Source organism: Perca flavescens, chromosome 14 (assembly GCF_004354835.1).
Source record: "Perca flavescens isolate YP-PL-M2 chromosome 14, PFLA_1.0, whole genome shotgun sequence".
NCBI classification, from domain to species: domain Eukaryota; kingdom Metazoa; phylum Chordata; class Actinopteri; order Perciformes; family Percidae; genus Perca; species Perca flavescens.
Window position 1 is genome coordinate 14,517,074 of NC_041344.1, and position 20,494 is coordinate 14,537,567.

Genomic DNA, 20,494 nt, shown 5'->3' on the forward strand with positions numbered 1-20,494 from the left:
TCTCGCTTATTTTTACACAAACAAGAACATGCAGCCACAGCTGCATTTCCACAGTTTCTTCAGATGAACAGATTCATTTTGTGTGATGTTACAGACTTTATTTGTGGGTGCCAAGAGCTTTGACAATCACAAAGCTGTACAATATGCACCTCGTAAAAACCCTTGCTATTTAGGGAGGCCGCCCTTGGAAGATAAATGTGGGGGACGCCGGGCGCCTCGAGCCATAACAAGTTATCAAAGGTCCACAGTATGACACTGAACATCACAGTACAATTGTGGGATACAGCAATCAATTTCCGAGCGCTCTGGTGCTGTCTCGTCTGTAAGGGGTATAACAACAGACGAGCACACGGGGTAGCTCTCCTGTCTGCTGTAATCGCCCAAGGCATTTACAGTGAGATAAGAAACATCAGCTCTAGACTGTCCATGAGTGGAAGAAGGCTGTCTGGTCTGATAAATCCTCACGCAAACTATGCCACAACGATGGTAGACTCGCAGTGATGCGTGAACAACGTGAGGTGATGGACCCATCATGTATGGTTACTGCTCTATAGGTCAGTGGGGGAGGTGTAACAGTGTGGGGGAAATTCAACTGGCTTAATGCCATCTTTCTTCATAGCTACCGGGAGCTACCTCCATGACATAGAGCAACAGAAAAATGACAACAAGTGTGGATGAGATTGATGCAGCTGGAAGTTCTTGTAAAATCACAACCAAAGTGAACAACTGTTTAATATGAAAATGTCTTTGATTGTCATGACAAACCTAAATTGCTCCTAGCAACCACTATCGTAGCTTTTGTGTGTCAATTGAAAATATCGTGATGGATACATTACTTACAACTGATTGGTTAGAACAAAAAAAATAACTCCTCGACCCAAGAAAAGACAGAAAATGAAGAGGAAGCTGTTAAATGGGGCATATCATGAAAACTTTTGTAGTCCTTGTGCACATACATTTGAGTATCTGGAATGCCTACCAACCCACAATCATGGGAAATAAGACAACCCAGTTAGTTTTTTGTGGGCTGCCTAGATCAGAAACATGGGATTCAACAAGCCACTCAGATTTGACTCCCCTTCCTATGCCACATACAGGCTCCTTAGAATATACTCCCCCACCCAACCATCTGAGTATCTCCCCCCACGGCTTGAGAACTACCTTTGCAAAGGTGCGCCAAGCTAATCAGAGCAGACTGGACTTTTCGGGAGGGAGCCATAAAGAGACTGGCACTTAAACAGAGCGTTTCAGACAGACGGTGAATACAGGTATATTCAGACAGACAGCACGAGAAAAAAAGAATGTGTTTTTTGAACATTAAAGCATGTAAACATGTTCTAGGAGGAACACAAAATACAAGTATGAACCTGAACATTTGCATGATATGTCTCCTTTAAAGGGATACGCCACTGTTTGTTGAAATAGGACTCATCACGGTCTTCCCTAGCTGTGGGCCAACGCATTTTTTGTCTCAGTGCAAGTAATTAGGTTGTTGTTGTTTTTTTTGTTGGCTCACTTTTACTCACAACATGCTAACCGGCAACATAGGATTCCATTCACTACGCTAAGCTAACTAAAGCGGACTAAACAATGCATGCTCAAAAAATACATTGGCCCACCTATCTACAGCTAGGGGGAGACCGTGATAAGCCCTATTTCAACAAACAGTGGCATATCCCTTTAAGGGTAACTACCATTTTTTTCAACCTGGACCGTATTTTCCTATGTTTTGTGTCTAAGTGACTGATGGGAACAACAATCTTTGACAATAGTCCAGTATTAAGCAAGATCGATGCAGTCGGCAGCAGCGAAACAAGCTACAATGTAAGTTAATAGGGCAATTGTCCAGCTTGTATTTACCTTCACAAAAGTGTTTGTTTTGCCACTTACAGGCTCAGATTAATATTCTAAGTGTCTGACAACATTATGGAAAGGATCCCTTCAGAGATAGACCTTTAAAACCTCTTTGAGACCTTCTGTTTAACCAGAAACAGCTCTGAAGTCGCTAGCGCTAAACCCACCAGATTCCATTTAAAAAAACAATACTTTTAGCGTGTATAGAGCCAACATATTTTCACATGTAAATCGGTAAACTATGCGTTTATTTCAACCAACACTAAAGTTGCGATGGTTGGAATGAAGTGTATTTTACGATGCTAAAATTACTGTCTATTTACATGGAGTCGGGTGGGTTTAGCGAACGCAATTTTGCAGATGTTTTTATGTTTAAGAAAAGGATCTTACTCTTTAACAGAAAAGTCGACTTCCTTAAAAATCCTTGTCAGACACTTAGAATATTACTCATTACTGTCAATGGCCAAACGAGCACTTTAGTGAAGTTAAATACAAGCTGGACAATTGCCCTATTAACTTACATTGTAGCTTGTTTCACCGCTGCCGACTGCAGCGATCTTGCTTAATACTGGACTAATTTCAAAGATTGTTGTTCCCATCAATCACTTAGAAACAAAAGTATTGGAAAACAGGGTCCAGGTTGAAAAACGGTAGTTACCCTTTAAGTTGCTACTAAAGCATTGTAGCTGCTATCAGCCTCAAAGCTGTTTTTAAAGCAGTGTTTCAATTCTTCTTTGTATACAGACTGCACATGTTGGATGAAGTGTTTCTGATTACTTGGTGGATCACAGCTATATTTATGACTGATTGTGAGAAAATCTGCACATAACAAGTCACTCAGAACGGATGAATCCAAGGTGCTGGTGCCTATTGATGCATCTTAAAATGGTCTGTTTACGGTTGCATTTTCTGGTCCACCAACTTATTTATATTGCAGCCTTCAGCCCTTCTACTGCTGCAGACACTCAATATAGGAGGAAAATGTTTAAGGGCAAGTCACAGATGGAGGAATGCAAAGAGTATACTAAGCTTTGCTGCAGGAAACTATAAGGTTATGATTAATTCAAGCAGCAAGCAGCAAGGCTGATGCTGAACTGTTGTAGCACATTTGTGGCAATAAGCCGTTCATTATAAGACGTTCTACTAACTAATCTCTGCTATTCTGCTATATAAAACAGATGTGTGTTTCAAGGGGTTTGGAAAATAAATTAAAATCATTAAAAAAAGATAAATCAAGTCAATTCACAGGATGCTTCTGGTTTATTACAACTTGGGTCTTATTTTTGTAGTTTGTTACAAAGTAGACTCAACAAAGTAATAATTGAGATATGGAAACACTTTCTAATGGGTCAACAAAGACAGGAGAGTCAGATAATCTGGCAGGTTGTAAACAAGCCAACAGCGTCCCCTTTCACAAAAATGATTCACAAGCACTGAAGATTGATAGCAGCAGCTCATTTCAAAAATGATAAACTGTGATGATTACAGCAGACAGCTTGAGTAATATTTTTATTGTTGGCCTCCATTTTCTCTTCCAAGTAGGTTTGGCTGACCCAGGGATTTGTTTAAATCATCTTACTGCCCATGTTTCTTGCCCTCTCTGACTTTAGCAAGGTCACAATGTTTCCAGAACTAACTTAACAGCCTTATTATTACCCATAGAAATGATGTCTGAAAACTACAAGTTGTAATAGACCAGAATTATCCTCAAAACAACCTGTTAAATAAGGATAATGTGACAAAGAAGCAAAGCTAATAATAAAGTAATGAGGATGACAGCAAATCCAAACATATGTAGAGAGAGAGAGAGAGAGAGAGAGAGAGAGAGAGAGAGAGAGAGAGAGAGAGAGAGAGAGAGAGAGAGAGAGAGAGAGAGAGAGAGAGAGAGAGAGATTTGTTGATGCAAAGCCAGTCTGTGGGCTGGGCTGGACCTGAGGGTGAGTCAGAGAGTGGGTGTCCAGCGGTCAGCAGGACCATCAGGGGTACCAGTTGTATTTAAGTATGTGCGTGCGTGCGTGCGTGTGTGTGTGTGTGTGTTCGCATACATCTGTGTCTCTGGATTTTGTTATTTCTCTAAATGTATTCAGCAAAATGCATCACAATGCTAGAGGCTATGATTTCTTTTATGATTCCCTGCCAGTGTGTGTATGGTTTTTTTTTATATTAAATTCTACGTAAGCTCGAGCCAGAGATACTGCTGAGCAATTCGCCCACCACTGAGCTTTTCTTTCTTCCTCTGCCCCTTCTCTCTGCAACCCCCTTTCTCTGCCCCCACTCATGGTTTTATCTCTTTATCTGCCTGTTTTCTCTCTTTCTCACTCTCTCTCATCTGTCCATCTTTCTGCCAGGCTTTCTCCTGCTGCATTTCTCTTTCACTGCCTCCTTCCTGTCTTTTATCTTTTATCTTCTCTGTCTCCCTCTCTCCCTCTATGTTTTTCTCTCTCTTTTCTGCCCTCTCACTTTCACTGTCTCTCTCTGAAGGTACTCTTGCTGATGGCTCAAGAGCTCTCTTCACTCCATCTCTGTTGGTCTCAGTTTCCATCTCAGGCAGGTCACACTCTCTTAGCCCTCGTCACAGACTGCCCACAGCTCCGAGAAACAAGCAAACTAAATGATTCCCGGCAAGAGGCTTTTGTAAAAAAGAAAAATAGAGGGTTTATGTAACCACTCAGCTGCACAATTGACTTGCTCTCTGACATGTTTGCTCTTTAGCAAACAGGAACCTTTCATTCCTTACAAGACATTTACTGACCTTGCATACGTTTTACCTGTGTGTGTGTGTGTGTGTGTGTGTGTGTGTGTGTGTGTGTGTGTGTGTGTGTGTGTGTGTGTGTGTGTGTGTGTGTGTGTTGTACATTGAAGGAGATCAAGTTTTAGTTTTTTCTTTGTAATTCTGGTTTAATATTACCCATTATACCCATTCTGATAATTTAATTTAGGTGTCAAACTGATCCAATACTCAAGCTGTTGGGTTAAGTGGGTTCATTTTTTCTTACACAGATGCCCGTAAATGCAGTATGTAATATGTAAGAAAGTAAGTGTGTCACTACTGCAGAATCACTAGTTGTATTGTTCACCGTCTTACCCATATAACATTTTCAAAAGCAGAAAATAAAGGTTTTACTCATCGACCAGCTATGGGCTGTGAATTTTCTTTTGCAAACCATAGAATAAATAAACTAAAACGAACAAACGGTTGGTTCCTTTCCACAATGATTGGGAAACAAATCGAGCTTTGCGGCCTCAGCAAAATATTGACCGGCATCTGGCTATTGGCTGCTGTTCATTTTCGCCAACTCAAAGTCACTCACCAATGTTGTGTATTTTGATGTTTGGCCTGACTGTGTACTCGGGAGAGGTCTGACTGGAGTCATCATCTGCCTGGGAAACTGAGGAACACACCGCATGTACACACAAAGACAGAAAAGAAAGAAAATAGAGGGAGAAATAAAAAGCAGGAGGAGGGAGGGAGGAGAGACCGGGAGAGAAAACACCTCATTAAAATGACAAGACTGGGAAAAATGTGCATTTTTTGGCACCACTAAATTGTATACAGATATAGCAGAGCATGGAGCAGTTGGTGTGCCCCTGTCACTGAGAAAGCATAAAGAAATCCTGGACTGAGAATCCAGACTTCTATGTGAAGATTAAAAGCATTTGGAACCTGTGGACAGAAATCATTTTTACATTTGCTGTTCGTCTAAACACAGAATAACATTCAGTCTGCATCGCCAAATTATCCATGAATGAATGATGTGTGGGTTTGTCGATGTGCATGTGTATACATCTGTGTATTTTCTGCTCTTTTTAAACTAAATATGTGTGTTTGTGTGAGCCTGTGATTCTGAAACATAGTTAGGAAGATGAAAGAGCATTCACGGAGAATTTACATAGAAGCTGGTAGCAATCAAGTTGCAGCTCTAAAACATATGCTATGATTATTCACATCTCTTTGTTATCTTAAAGTCTTAAAGTAAAGGTTAAGGTGGGAGACACGCAGAGAAAATAAAACCGGTCTGAGGGCAGCTGAAATCAACAGCTTTCTTTCTTTGATAGAAAGCTATTAAAATGACCTTGCTGAGTAAAGGTTGCGGATTGCAAACTGACTAAATGCACCAATGCACAGATTGCCATTCATGCGCCACACACACACACACACACACACACACACACACACACACACACACACACACACACACACACACACACACACACACACACACAGATTAAAAAGATTTACAGCTGTCAAACTGCCATGTGCAGACCTACACACGCTCTAACTTCTACATCTCGCACACACACAGCGATGCACACAAACACACAGAAGCAAATGGAGGCGTGGTAGACACATCAATAGATTTGCCGTGACACTGGGATGGGGTGGTGGGTGTTAAGGTGATGTGTACACAGGGGCTGACACTGGCCTGAGTGTGGGATGTATTAGTGCTGACAAGGTTAGAGGAGAGGGGGAGGCTTTCAGCACTGGGCTCCCTGATCAAAGGCCTGCAGGGGAGAGAGCAGGCTACCAGGGTACACACACACACACACACACACACACACACACACACACACACACACACACACACACACACACACACACACACACACACACACACACACACACACACACACACACACACACACACACACACACACACACACACACACACACACACACACACACATCAGAGAGCCAGAAAGAGCGAAGAAGAGATAGACAGTGGGGGATAGGGAGGAAGGGGAGTGACAGAGAGAGAATGATGGTAGAGAGAGTTGAATCTTGCAGCTGCATCAGTTTTTTTTCTTTTACATCTTTTGTGCGGCTTCACGAGAGCATGTCATTCACAGAGAGAGATAGAGCATTACTGTAATAGCACTGAGACAGAGAATAACATTAAGCCATCAAAGCGCTGCTTCGAGGGAAAAGACGCTATCATCAAAACCTCGCCAAGACACCGCAGTGCAGAAAAGCCTCTCTCTGAGACAAGACTGTCAGATCTTAGTTTTTCTGTGTGTTTCTCTCTGCCTCTTTGTCTTTGTTTCTATGTGTGTTTGGGAGATACAAAGAGATAGGAGGGGAGAGCAAAGTGGAAATGAGGTGACACAGAAAGAAAGGAAATGGTATGAAATTAGTGGAAGAGACCTATGGAGGTAAGAGGAAGTTGTTGGGTCTCACCAGTGGAGCAGCAGACATAGACCCTCAGTCTCAGGCAGCTGTGGCCGTGGTGGTGGGTGGGCGTGGCTGAAACAGAGAGCAAACACACACAACATGTCAACATTGTGCCCTCTGCAGGCCACACCACCCTCAAAAATCAGCTGTGCAAACTGCAGCTGAGTAGCAGCCTGTCCTCAGCTGAACTTCCAGAATCTATTAGCAGCCCCCACATGCTATCAATACATGTGGGTGACAGCGGCTGAAGGGAAGATATTAAAATATTGGATGTTCAGCGCTCTCAGGCCTTTTCTATCCATCACAATAAACCAGCGTTCACTGGCCTGACTCACAGATATAGTAGTACTCCTGGCCAACGTTGAACTCGTAGCCCAGCGAGAAGGCGCTGTAGCGCTGGAACTTCTCGGAGAACTTGATGGGAGCGTGAGGAGCGTGGGGCCGGTTGCACTCCCAGCGCTTGAAGCCCAGCTGGGGGTCACAGGTGCGGTAGCCGCGGTAGCTGACCATGTAGAGAATGTACTGCTCGGCCACGGTGCGCTCTAACGTCCCCCGCTGGCTGGTGTTATAGTGCGGGCAGTAGATGTCCAGGTAGTCATTGACGCTGACCTGCACCGTGTATCCCTCCCTCCGTAGCCTGAATGAAAAATACAGACAGAGGAGATGAAGGACAAGAGGAATAAAGAAAGAAGGAAAGACAGACAGAAATGTGGATAAGTAACTAGGGCTGCAAATAATAAATTTTTTAAATTATCTGTTAGCACTAGTATAACATTTGGAGCCTAGTCGCCAGCATGAGGTTGCCAGGCAACCAGACTCCAGGAAATCACTTATCCCACACATAAAACCCGGCACCTTGTCGGTTTTACACTTATAACATTAGTGAGCTTTAGAGGTGATCGCAGGTGAATTTTTGTACCTTTGGACAGAGCCAGGCTAGCTGTTTGGTGCAGTATTCAGTCTTTATGCTAAGCTAAGCTAAGCTAAGCTAACTAGCTCCTGGCTATAGCTTCATAATGAACAGACAGATATAAAAGTGATAGCAAATAAGAGAATTTCCCAAAAATGTTAAACTATTCTTTTAACCTCTCAAATACATTTACAATTAACTACCTTTTCCTCAGTGCACATTAACACCCTCTTCTCTTCAAGAGAGAAACTATTATACCTTTCTCCCTCCTCTGTATATAAAAAACACACATTTCCTCACTCCATGCCTCGGGGCGAGTGCTGAGAACAGTGCTCTGAATGATAATCTGCACTCCCGTCTCTTCCCCTGAGCCAGCTACAGGCCGGGTCATTGAGGCGGAAGGAGATCCTGTCAGCGGCGATGTATGCTCTGGCCGCAGGGGAACCGGCCCGTATGGTACATATGATGGCCCAAGCTCCCTTGGCAACCGCCGCTGATGGACGAGCAGGCTGTTAGCAGGTAAGGAAGGCCACTATAAGGTTGAGCGTGTGTGTGACGTACATAATGGCACAGCTGATTCAAGACTCCTCATTGAACAACTGAGTCGATGATGTGATATGATGTAGCATTCAGCTGCCACGCTGTGATCTTCACTGTTTATAATACTAACTATGCTTATTATGTAAATTACACAATCTGTAATTAGACAAAGTAGAAGTCATTAGAAGGGCTCCTGCAGGTGAGCTGATGAGATGGGAATTGTCCTGGGCAGCAGTGATGTGAAACATGCATCAACTACAGCTGTAATGACCCATTTGCACCACTAGGTGGAGATATTGCACTGTCTTATGTTTAAATAGCAAACCTCCCCTCTTTCTCCTCTGCATTAATTTCTTTTCTCTCTCCTGGTTGTCTCCTCTTTCTTACACATTTTCTGTTACACACACACACACACACACACACACACACACACACACACACACACACACACACACACACACACACACACACACACACACACACACACACACACACACACACACACACACACACACACACACACACACACACACACACACACACACACACACACACACACACACACACACACACACACACACACACACACACACACACACACACACACACACACACACACACACACACACACACACACGTTACTGGGTCAGGCCTCCAGAGAGATTATTATTCAATTACAAAATGTGGATCTAAAATGTCATAACACCTCTCTCTCTCTCTGTCTCGCCATCTTTCTTGCTGTGGCGTTACAACGGTTCCTTTTTTCTGGATCCTCTCCTCCACTCCTGTCCTCCTTCTCATCTCCACCTCTTCTCTTCGTTTACACACATGCCGAGGCAGATGAATATCAATTCTCTTAACCAGAGTTCTTTTTGGGCCATCAATCTTATCTGTGCTTTCGATCCCTGCTGCTTAGATGTGAGACGACAGACTTTTGTCTTGTGGTGTTGCGGGAAGAGACAACACAGCTATGCTTCAAAGGGACTATATTTAGAGAGGGGGTTGGTGGTGGAGGAGGAAGTTTGAGATGGGGGGAGAACGGAGGGGCAGAGACAGATAAAGCGGTACAATGGGTGTGGGATAATGGTAAGCAGATAGACCTAAGATGAAAGTGGGAGAAAGAGGGTGCTTTGAATATAAAAACATGCCATGAGGAGAATCCTGGATGCAAGTGATGTGTAAAAACTCAGGAGAGTGATGCAGTCATTGAGAAATAGGTGAAAGGATGGCAGCGTGCGAGAGGACCTGAATGCAAGGAAGCAAAAGCAGGAGGAAGAGTGTATGTGGGTCTGTATTTGAGCACTCAATCGTATCTATGGATAAAACGCTGCTGGGTGCTACTGATGCATAGGTTCAGGTTTTAAGATTTACTGGCTGAAGAGACAAAAAAAAAAAAAAAAAAAAAAAAAAAAAAAAAGACATGTACTGTACATGAGCGGCTACTGAAATGGACAATAACTTATTTGGTGCATCCATGTGGTTTGAGTGGACAAGATGGGGATGAATCTAGGACTTCAACGATTCATTATCAATATCTGATTAATTTATTGATCATGTAGTCCATATGTCAGGAAGTAGTGAAAAATAAACATTACAATCTCATAGAGCCAATAGTGACGTCTTCAAATTACTTGTTTTGTCCAATCCAAAGTCTAAAGATATTCAATTTACAGTGATGCAAGACACAGAAAAAGCCTTTGAGCTAAACATTTGGGAATTTTTATTATTTTTTCTTGGTAAATAACTTCATTTAATTACTGGAAATGGATTATCAAAATTGTTGTTGATACATTTTCTGCCGTTTCTGTGTTCAGCCCCAGATTAACATGTGACTCCGTTACTTTACTGTCAACTGTTTTGTTTTTCACTTAGCCTCCGTAGACGTAGCAACACAGCAGGAGAATATTTAGTTCCTATCGTAAAGTTATCGATAGTAGAATCAGAAGAAGAAAGAAAGAGGGGGAGAAGGAAGAGAAGGTAAGGTGGTGCAGAACAGAAAAAAAGGAGACTAAAAGAGGGGAGTGAGAAGAACAGGCTGGCTGGGTGAGACGAGTCCCTCTAGGTGTATGCTGTTATATAAGCAGTCCACTTAGTCGCACAAGACAGAAAGGTTGCAGGGCAGAGAGGAATGGAGGGAGGAGAGGAGAGAGGAAACAGAAGGAGGGGTGAGAGGAGATTTAATAACTTACAGTGGGGGGTGGGGTGAGGAAGGAAAATGCATTGACTGATGACAACAAAGAGAAAGGCACAGAACGGGAGTCAAAGACCTAGACAGAGACATAGTGCTCCCCGGGGATAAACATATATGTGGTAAAAGTGCATAAAAAAGACTGATGGCTCTCATTCTCTTGTTGTCTTCCCTTCTCCTGCGGGCCCTTCCCTCTCCAACTCTCTCTTTCCGCTATGCATTGTCTCTGTGCTGGTTTTGCGGTCTCATCATCATTTTCCTATGAGTGGGAGTGCGCAGCTAGTTAGTAAAGGCTGCACAGGCTGGTGAAGACTGCCAGGGGAGGCAGATAGCAGGGGAGAGAGAGAGAGAAAGAAGAGGAGGAGGTGGGGGGGATGGGGGGGGACAAGCAAGGAAGACAAAGATAGCACCACTGCACCTTTCACATCTGCGCTAAAAAGAGTCTTTGGAGAATACTGGCGGTATCAATAAATAACAACTGTAAGGTAGCGCTAAAGCTAAAGACACTTAAAAGCATACAGTGGACAGAAACAGAGCATCTTCTACAGCCACAGAAAATCTATAATTCCTGTAGTAAAAATATAAAACACCACAACACCATAAATAATAAGTTGTTAGTAACAAGAGTGAGGACTCATCTATCAGGAAATATTTCCCTCACTCTCCACATGAGTGATGCCAATCATCTCTTGTTTTGCTTGACTGAGCTTAAAACTAAAACAAATCCATGTCCTCTGTCATTTTTTTGTATATTAATTTTGCCAGATAGCATCAAAGTACAAGCATTTGATGCTTTCAAGGAAAATAATACCAGTGCAACTGTATTTGTTTCCACCCTACGGACATGAATGGATATGAAAAGTCTAAACCCAGCGAGGTATTCTTTACAGTCTGAAGTTAGCTTGTTCTGCTGCAGGTTCGCCCTACATTACTGCCAGAGGCTCCAACTGTTTTCAAAAATCCATTAAAAACAGCTGGAAGAGACAAGCTGTTGCTTTTGACAAACATAGTCCAACTTTGTAGCAGAAAATACTTCTGACTGTGGAAGAAAAAAAAACACTTTTGGGTTTCAACACTTCAGGTATTAATGCTGATAGGCACAGTAAAGAATACAATGATATCAGAATTTTACTTTGCAAATTAACATATCAGGAAATGTTAGAGGCTCACTTTTATGGAATAATATCATAGCTGCTCACTGGAAAATGAAAATGTCACATGAAAGCTAAATAACTGTTGTAAAGCAAAGTGCTTTTATTACTTCCAAAATACTTCCAAAGTTATAACGTTTCAAAACATCGGTTTACGTGCAAAGATATCAACGATCTGTCCTCCAACTTGCTTTATTTGCTTGTACATTTATGAAGCAATTATGAACAGAGCTTTTCCATGTCAAAAACAGCACCATGGACTCGGTATGATAACATTTGAGGAATCGACTTTTGCATAAATTCTCTTGTTGCCGCACAGACTCACACCCACCACACCAACAGTAAGTAATCTATGTCTAATTAACAGTACAAGGTGTTTTTTTGGTGCCTGAATTACTGCTGTCCAAGATGGCTTCCATGAAAAATGTGTTAATTAAACTTTTTATTAAAGCAATTATGTAAAATCTCGTGTCTCTACAGCGGTGGCGTCACTGTCCAGCTATTTTTTTTTGTGTTTAGTTTTAGTTTTGGTTGTAGAAGCTTTTCTCAGTAAAGATGAGGTCAGCGTCGCATCATTGATGACCTTAAAACACACACTCTCTGGGGTAATCAACATCACAATCATCAGGAGGTTAAACTACCGATGCGCAAAATGGCGTGACTAAAAAGCCATTTGCGAATCGTCTGTTTACCACCGACAAGACTCTTCCAATCGAGTCCCCTGGCAGGGACAAGCTGGGCTCTGCTGTTTTTCTCTGTACCTCAGCACCAAAACTCATTACTTGTGCACGCACACATGCGCACAAAGGACACAGACAACCATCGCACATGCATGCGAGCGCACACGCACGCACACACACAATCTCCTGTGAGTCGTCACTGATTGAGTTAACACCACAATTAACGGGTTTACAATGTTTCGATCCAAAATGGAGGATTGAGGAAGAAACAAGTGCTGAGTTAGTCTGTTGGAAGAGGCAAACGCTGCAACTCTCTTCTTAGACTATTAGACCACTGGGAGTCATCCACCAGTTTCCTCCACAACCTCTGTCCACTTCGGCCTCAGAGAAATTGAGGGGCATTACCTTGTCATATTTACTAACTCCTGTATAAACCTCCCAACGGCTTATTCCCCGGCTTTCCACCTTTGCTTCCCTCATTTGCGAAACTCTGACACATTTCTTTGCAATAACATTTTCTAACATTTACAGAAACCTACAACTGGGAGCTATGCTGTACAGCTACACCACCTACACCATAGTTCTGCTGAAGAAATTACAAGTCTTGCTCAAGGACACCTGGACCGCTACAACAACTACCTTTTAAGACAATTACCTAAACACCAGGCCAAGGCTCACAAGTTAAGTTGTGATTTAAAAAAAAATTTAAAATTTAATTATAATTTTTCCTCCACTCTCTGCTCTGCTACTGGGAAATGCCACCAATTTAAAATTAATTAATAACTTCAGTAATTAATACATTTGTTGTGATCATGTGGCTGGTCATGACATTTACTCTGCATGTCAACAACAATGAGGTGAAACAACTTCATGAGCGCAGCATTAAACGCTCAATTGCTGCTGTATTTTTAACATGCAGAAAGTGATACTTTATTGATCTCCTATTAGTGAAGTCTTTTTGCTTTCCCCTCTCGTTGGTAGGTCACGGTGCAGCCTCAGCTAAAGAACAGCATCAGGCAGCTTGCAGGGCAGATTCTTGCCGACACGGGCTGAAAAATGGATCTTTCACTTAAAGCACAGACTATCTGCTCACTATTTCACCCTGCAGTTGAGTTGCTTGGTATCTCCGTTTCCCCCAGCCTCACTACGGGCAATGCCTTTAGTAAAGTGGGTGGGAAGGAGCTAGAGGGACCCGTTCAGAAATGTAAGGTATTAGCCAACTAAACAGAGGCAAATGCACCTATGAGAGGGGCATGCAGCGTCACATATTAAGAAACACAGAATTTCTAGCAGCAGGCCAGGATATATAGATTTATAGTTTAATAGTAGATTTATAGACCACAAATACACACACGGTTCCCAATGTGGGGCTTTTGGACCCTCTAAAGGGGTCACAAGATGATGAAATTCAGAAAATCTCTTCTCTTCTTCTCTTCTCTTTTGAAATTATTATTAATTAATTAATGCATCCTTTTGTATATTCAACATCAGAAAGCTTTATCACAATTTCTTACAGCCCAAGGAAACGCTTCAAATCGCTTGCTTTGTCCGACCAGCAGTCCAAAACCCAAATAAATTCAATTAAGAATGATAAACAGCAAATCCTCACATTTGTGCATTTATTGACTAATTGTTTCACTACTATGTGATACACAAAGTTATGGGTTATTCATTCTTTGCATTTGTGTGGACAAAAATCTTTTAATTTGGTCCAGTATTGAGCTAGAACGCTATAACCGGCAGCTGCACACCGGGCTTCAATGAAATCCTATAGGGAAAATGCGGACTGTCAATGTACGTCCACTAAAAGTGCTTGTTTTTAGGTTTAAAAATTCCAGAATTACCCTTTAAAACCAAACAATATTGGAAGTGTGGTTGAAATGCTCACATATGCCTTTCATATATGTAACGCTTAAACAGGGTCGCTCCAGTTTAAGGAGTTGTGAATCAAAAAGGCCGGCCCGACGCAAAGGGCATTTTGTGTTTGCTTGTCGGCTCAATGGGCATTCTTATTTGAATTGTTGCAGTGAGGGAAACAAAATCTGATCATGATCAACATAATAACACCATTGCCACAGCGCCAATCTCTGATTAAATCACTTGCAAAGCATTATGGGTTGTTGCCAGCTCATTGAAAGGAAATATGGACAGGCATAAATTCCATTGATTAATCTATGTGGCTTAAGCTGCTCTTTACTTTCTAGACATCCACAGAGGAAGTTTAAATATCAAACAGAAATATGGATGACACAGTTGAATATTAAACCGTGGCTCTCCTCCAGCTAGACTCTTTGCATAAAATAAATGTAATAGATGCCACTAGGCGTCTTTTTTTCCTTTTAATACAGTGAAACGTTTCCAAGGACCACTTGGGAATGTTTTTCTGGCTGTAGTTGGCCCCTGTGCTTTGGGCTTTGCATTGGTGTGGCAACTCAGACTGGCAGCAATACTGCTTACACTTTAGTGAGCACTCCAATCCAGCAATTAAACTCCATATTTTAATGTCTGTGGTTTAGTTTAATGCAACTGGGATTTTGAGTGGCTAAAATAGATGCGTTATATTCTCTGTAATGTCCAAAAATCTGTTGACATTTTAATTATAAAAGCAGCATGGATGACACACACACACACACACACACACACACACAAAAGAGAATAACATGGTGAAATGTGAAAAGATAATGGGAACCTCTCTTCTCCTAATGACAGAAAATCTTCAGAGGGATTACGAGTTTATGTCAAACCGCGGTCACGACTAGTCTTGAAAAGTCAACCATCTCACTGACTTCCTGGTGTGATTATATCCTGCAACAAGCCGTGATAACAAAGGTCCACCTCTCTCAAGGTGAGGCTCTAATTGTACCTCATCATTAAAGGCTTGATTGCCCACATCTGCTTTCTTCTCATTTACTGTCTCACATCCATCCCCCTCCTGCCTCTCGTTCACCATTTATCCGGCTTTGCAGAATGATGTTGTCAGATCATGAAAAGCACAACTCATTCTCCTCTCTTCTTCAGCCAACACAGTCTGTTCTCCCGCAAAAGTGTACCTCATACATGGATAATGGACCGCACCAACCTTGGAAAATGACTGTGTGTGTGTTTGTGTATGTGTTCAGCAATGCATTCTCAGGAACGGGTTCGTATGATATCAACGGCCCAGTATATAGCAAACAAGATTAAAATTGACGTGTTCTCTGTTCTATTCATCTTCCAAAATGAGTGCCTTTCATTAAATAAAACACTTTTTTTCAGAATGAACAACAAATAATCACATGACAAAGCACTGATCATTAAAAAAAAAAAAAAATTAAAATCAATAGAATTTCTTTCAAAATAAAAGTAATTCCAACACCATATTTGTTGCATTTGTAACATTTGTTTGCTCTTCTGCTAAACACCTGTTTAGTACCTTCCATGAATGGACCTCATGCCCATAGGGTGTCTGCTGCATTATGGAGTGAAAAACAGTGCAAGTCTAAATTCAGAAAACGACAAATTATGTGTAAATAAAAATGTGTAAAAAAAACTCACAGCTGCTTTGACTCATACATGTTCTACACTGAAGCTGTACAGTCAACATTAACAATCAATATCTTTTCACCTTGAATTGTTTATGACTGGAGGTGTGGGCCGATTTTTTTTGTCAACCAAAGCCAAATGCAGCCCCTTTTGTTGTCACAGACTGGACATATTACCTGTGAGAACACACCAATTTCTATTTTGTGCTGCTGCTTAATTGTAAAGGGTGCTGGCCTTAGAGAGAGAGAGTGTCAGACAGACAGAACGCGAGATAGCAGAAAGGCTGGGACACACAAAAGAAGCTCTCATCGAGATGAATTCTCCACAGCACGCCTTCAGCAAGGGTGCCAGGCAGCTCCCGCTAGCCCGCTGTCGCCATGTCCAAGATCAAAGTGCTTATCTCACCCATCTCCAACTGTCTGGCCACTGACAGAGCAGAGGACACACTTAAGAAAGAGGGTTCACAGGTTCACAAACACACAACAGCTTAGTATTCTAAACCATGCTCGTAACCAGAGGTGATGGAGCCTTTGCTGTAGCCGACCCTAACTTGTGGGACAGTTTACCATTTCATATTAGAATATAAGAATTACTGGAATTGTTGGGTTTATAAATTACAGTGTGGTCTTTTCCTACTCTATCTGTAAAGTGTCTTGAGATAACTTGTTATGATTTGATACTATAAATAAAATTGAATTGAATTATTGTGTTATTGTTGTATTTTACCTTGTAAAGCACTTTGGTCAACCTAGATTGTTTTTAAATGTGCTATATACGTAAATAAATTGACACTGACGTTTACATTCATACATCTAAAAAATAAACCGACAAATTAAGTATCTGAACAGCCGTGCAGGTAAAACCGGACATGAAATAATCACAACATATAAGTAAAACACAACACAAATGTAAATCCACAGAGATGCTTGGTTGCCATGGGACAACTTAGCCACTTCTATTATCTTTATGAAGTTGCTTTTAAGTTCTGTGTGTGAGAGGCTCGACTTCTCTCACAGGAAGTCAACCACAGTAGGGTGTTCACTCTTTAAAAAAAAAAAAACTCAGTCTTTAAGCCTTTACTCTGGGCTGGCACACATATCCCTCTATCAGCCAGAACTAAAAAGAGGAAAGAGAACAAAGACAGGAGAGAGGGAGAGGGGGAGAGGTGGAAAAGATGAAAGAAAGATGAAGAAAAGTAGTTCTGGGTCAGATTTGGACTGGATGATATTTAGGCAGCGCCAACCTAATGGATGCCAAGTAAAATAATCTGGTCTTTTATTTCCAAGCCATGGCAACTGCAGGGTTTCATGTAGGTATGCATCCCCCTACAGACCACAAAACACACATGCTTGTGCACTCTCAGAGCTACAAAAGTAACATCAAAGCAAATTGAACACCGATGACTGAGGCTAAATGCAATCAACATGCACACAGCATAATCACCCTCACATACGTCATTTCCAGCTTGTGATGTCCCTGAATACACGAACATACAGAGGCACTAATGCACAAACACTTCTGACCAGGCCTCCATAAATAATTCACCCATTTTCTTAAAATAACCTGTCGCCCTTTTACAATATATCCTCTTTTCTTTGTGCAAACAACCCTCTAGCTCACACAGCAGAGTGGTCATAGAGTAATTATTTACACATTCCACCAGAGAGCACTGATAAGAGCCTGTATAGGAGGAGAGAAAGAGCAACTGGGGGGGGGGCGACAAGGGGAGTGTGCTCAGGTAGCATGGCAATCTGTGGCCCATTAGCAGGTGATGCCAGGCAGACATGTTCAAAGCAGCTCCCAAGATACGACGGACCGTTCTCTTCTGAATAATTGACTGACTGCAGCCCGCGTTTCCTCGCTCCTCTCTATCTCCTCTGCGTCACCTGTGCAGTTCCTATGCTTCTATTGTTCTTTTTTTAACCCCTGTACTTCCCATCTCTCGGTCTTTTGTGTTTTCTTTCATACTTTCTTTGCCTCCCACTATATCTTTTCTCTCCCTTCCGTCACTCTCCGTCTCCCAAGGCTATGAATTGTGAAGGTTGCCGGTACATATAGGCACTTATGTAACCGAGGAGATAAAGAGGGGAGCAGTCTAAAAGCATTTGGTGTGAGACATTCTTAAGAGGCGAGGCATCTCTCAGCATCTTTACTTCTTCAGGAAAAATTCTAACAGCACAGCTGCTGTTTGGTAATGCATGCAGACAGTGAAGGAAGAGGGAGACTGGGAGGACTGGGTGCAGGAAGATGTAATGCTACACGTTTGTACCGTTTTCTGTTTGAACACTTTGGATAGATTGAGAGAAGATTTGAGGGGACAGTTGAGAGCGTTGAATACTGAGAAGGCTACGGTGCAATAGACCTGGAACAGAATGAGGGATGGCTCAAAGGGGTGGGAGGGAGGTTGTTGCACCACACAATGATACTCAAGGAAATCCACCTGCTCTCTCAGTTGCTACAATTCCTCCTCCTGAATATGGAAACCCCCTTTCTGGAACAACGTTGTGATGAGGCACAATACATTATCCTGAGGAATCAAATCTAATTTAAACGCCCCCCTGCCTCTGTTCGATATGCAGTGCAGCATCTGGCTGGGGCCTTTAATGAATGCCGCCTCATGCCATCTCCTAATGGAATTGTCTTGTCTTGGAGTTCACTGCTGTGACACCGGCTCAGCAGTGGCAAAAAAGATTACTAGAAAGATTAAAAGACAGAATAAACCAGAGGCTGCACATGACAGGCAGCCAGTCCCCCAGATCACACATTAGATAATTGGTGTAAAAAAAATCCCCTGTCTCCGTCTCTCCTCCGTTTTCTGCAGAGGTTTGGAAATAGCGGGCAGCAGATCTACGCCTGCCGTGTAATCACACTTCTGCAGTGAAAACTGTTTGAAGAGGCTGGAACAAAGCCTGCGTGGTGTATGTTATGTCTGTGTGAAAATGTTGCCTTTGTGGACCCAGTGATGAGCCTAAATCCAATGGCATAGTTACACAGCTGGTTAGATTTGGGAAGGATGCAACTTCGATCTTACTGACATGCACATACAAGCACCCACACTTCCTTTCTCACTCCAAAACAAACACCCTCTCACTCCACTACACATGCAGGCTTTATCTTCCTCTCTTATTGTGCCAGTGCATCTTTCTCTTGTTCATTTGTTCCACTTTGCTTCCCTCTACACTATCTTTCTATCTAAATACAATGTGTATCTCTCCCTCCATCTCTGCCCCTCTGAGAGCAGCCCAGGGTTGGGCTTGTGCCCTTTCATAATTCATGAAGTTGTTCTTATGGCTCAGGCAGCCATGTCCGATGTGAATCTGTGCGCCTCAAAGGCTCACTGCCTACGCCACATCAGCCAGGAGGGTTACTGCTCGAGCTACTGTGCTCAGGTACCATACAACACTAAATCAACGTGCTCAATCACACCTGGGTCATATAGCACATGCAAATCCTCTGCTTTTGTTTAAAGCTCCACAGACTACACCACCTTTTTTTGAAAGTCAATTTGGTATGCTTTTACGCAGCCAACAATAGGGCTAGGCAAAAAATCTAATCCTTTATTGCATCATCCTATTGTTCTAAAAATATGCAAGTTTCTCTTTTGTTGTGCAGGTTGTAATTAAAAATCTAAAAAAATATTTGTGACATTTTTAATGGTTGAACCTCAGTTCACTATTTTATACAAGATTATTTGGTTTTGATTTTTTGGCCACCTAGGGGCAGCATAACTAGGTGTAAACAATAATATATTGTCACTTTATAAATTGTTGTGGCAAACGTGTTCAAAACACTGGCTTATTGAGCAGATACAGAGCAACACTGGCAATCATTTTGTGTTTCTGGCAATCTAGCAAATTCAATATTCACTCTCTTTTCTGTCTTTTTTTGTTTCCACCAACTCCTGAGGGAAAGATCTGGCTCTTTAGCTGCTAAATGTTCCATTCTGTTACCAGCTAGTAGCCAACTTTGGCTTCCCTTTGTTCCGAGGAAGGTAGTGTGCAGCGGGTTTTTAGAGCCAGCCACCTTCTGCTGCTGGAAACAATGCTAATGAGACCGGTAAGAGTGAACAAAGCATAAAATTTGCGAGTAGTAAAACCAAAACAAAAATGCTATAATGCTCCGCAGAGCTGAGGGAAACTGCAGAGTCAGGTGATAATTCTCTATGGGTTTATCACTACGAGCGCCCCCTGTGACATTATACTTAATAATGTATCCATTGTCAATATAAAATATTGATAAGAGCAGCTTTAAATATCCCAATATTGATTTCAACGATATTGCCCTGGCCAACAACTTATCTAACAATATCGGTCTTTATTCTGTACCAAATGAATGCCGTCCAAACATAACATTAAAAGACATTTTGAAGTAGCAAGAAAAAAAGGTGTACGCATGCATGCACATGAAAAAATATACACATTTTCAAATAATGAAACCCCATGACACACTCAATTTGCTCTTGCGGTAAAATGATAGATT

At 42.0% G+C, this 20,494-nt stretch overlaps 1 protein-coding gene across 2 annotated transcripts in view; it reads right to left on the reverse strand.

The window, feature by feature from the left end:
- Positions 1-20,494, reverse strand: part of efna3a (ephrin-A3a) — a 63,815-nt gene that overhangs the window by 3,456 nt on the left and 39,865 nt on the right. Inside the window, exons 2-4 of one of the 2 annotated variants that reach the window (XM_028597585.1) lie at positions 7,360-7,661; positions 7,031-7,096; positions 5,166-5,243 (exon numbers count right to left, since the gene is read on the reverse strand). In XM_028597585.1, the coding sequence (XP_028453386.1) occupies positions 5,166-5,243; positions 7,031-7,096; positions 7,360-7,661 (446 nt within the window). The remainder of the gene's footprint in view (positions 1-5,165; positions 5,244-7,030; positions 7,097-7,359; positions 7,662-20,494) is intronic. The other variant, XM_028597586.1, reaches the window with a different exon arrangement.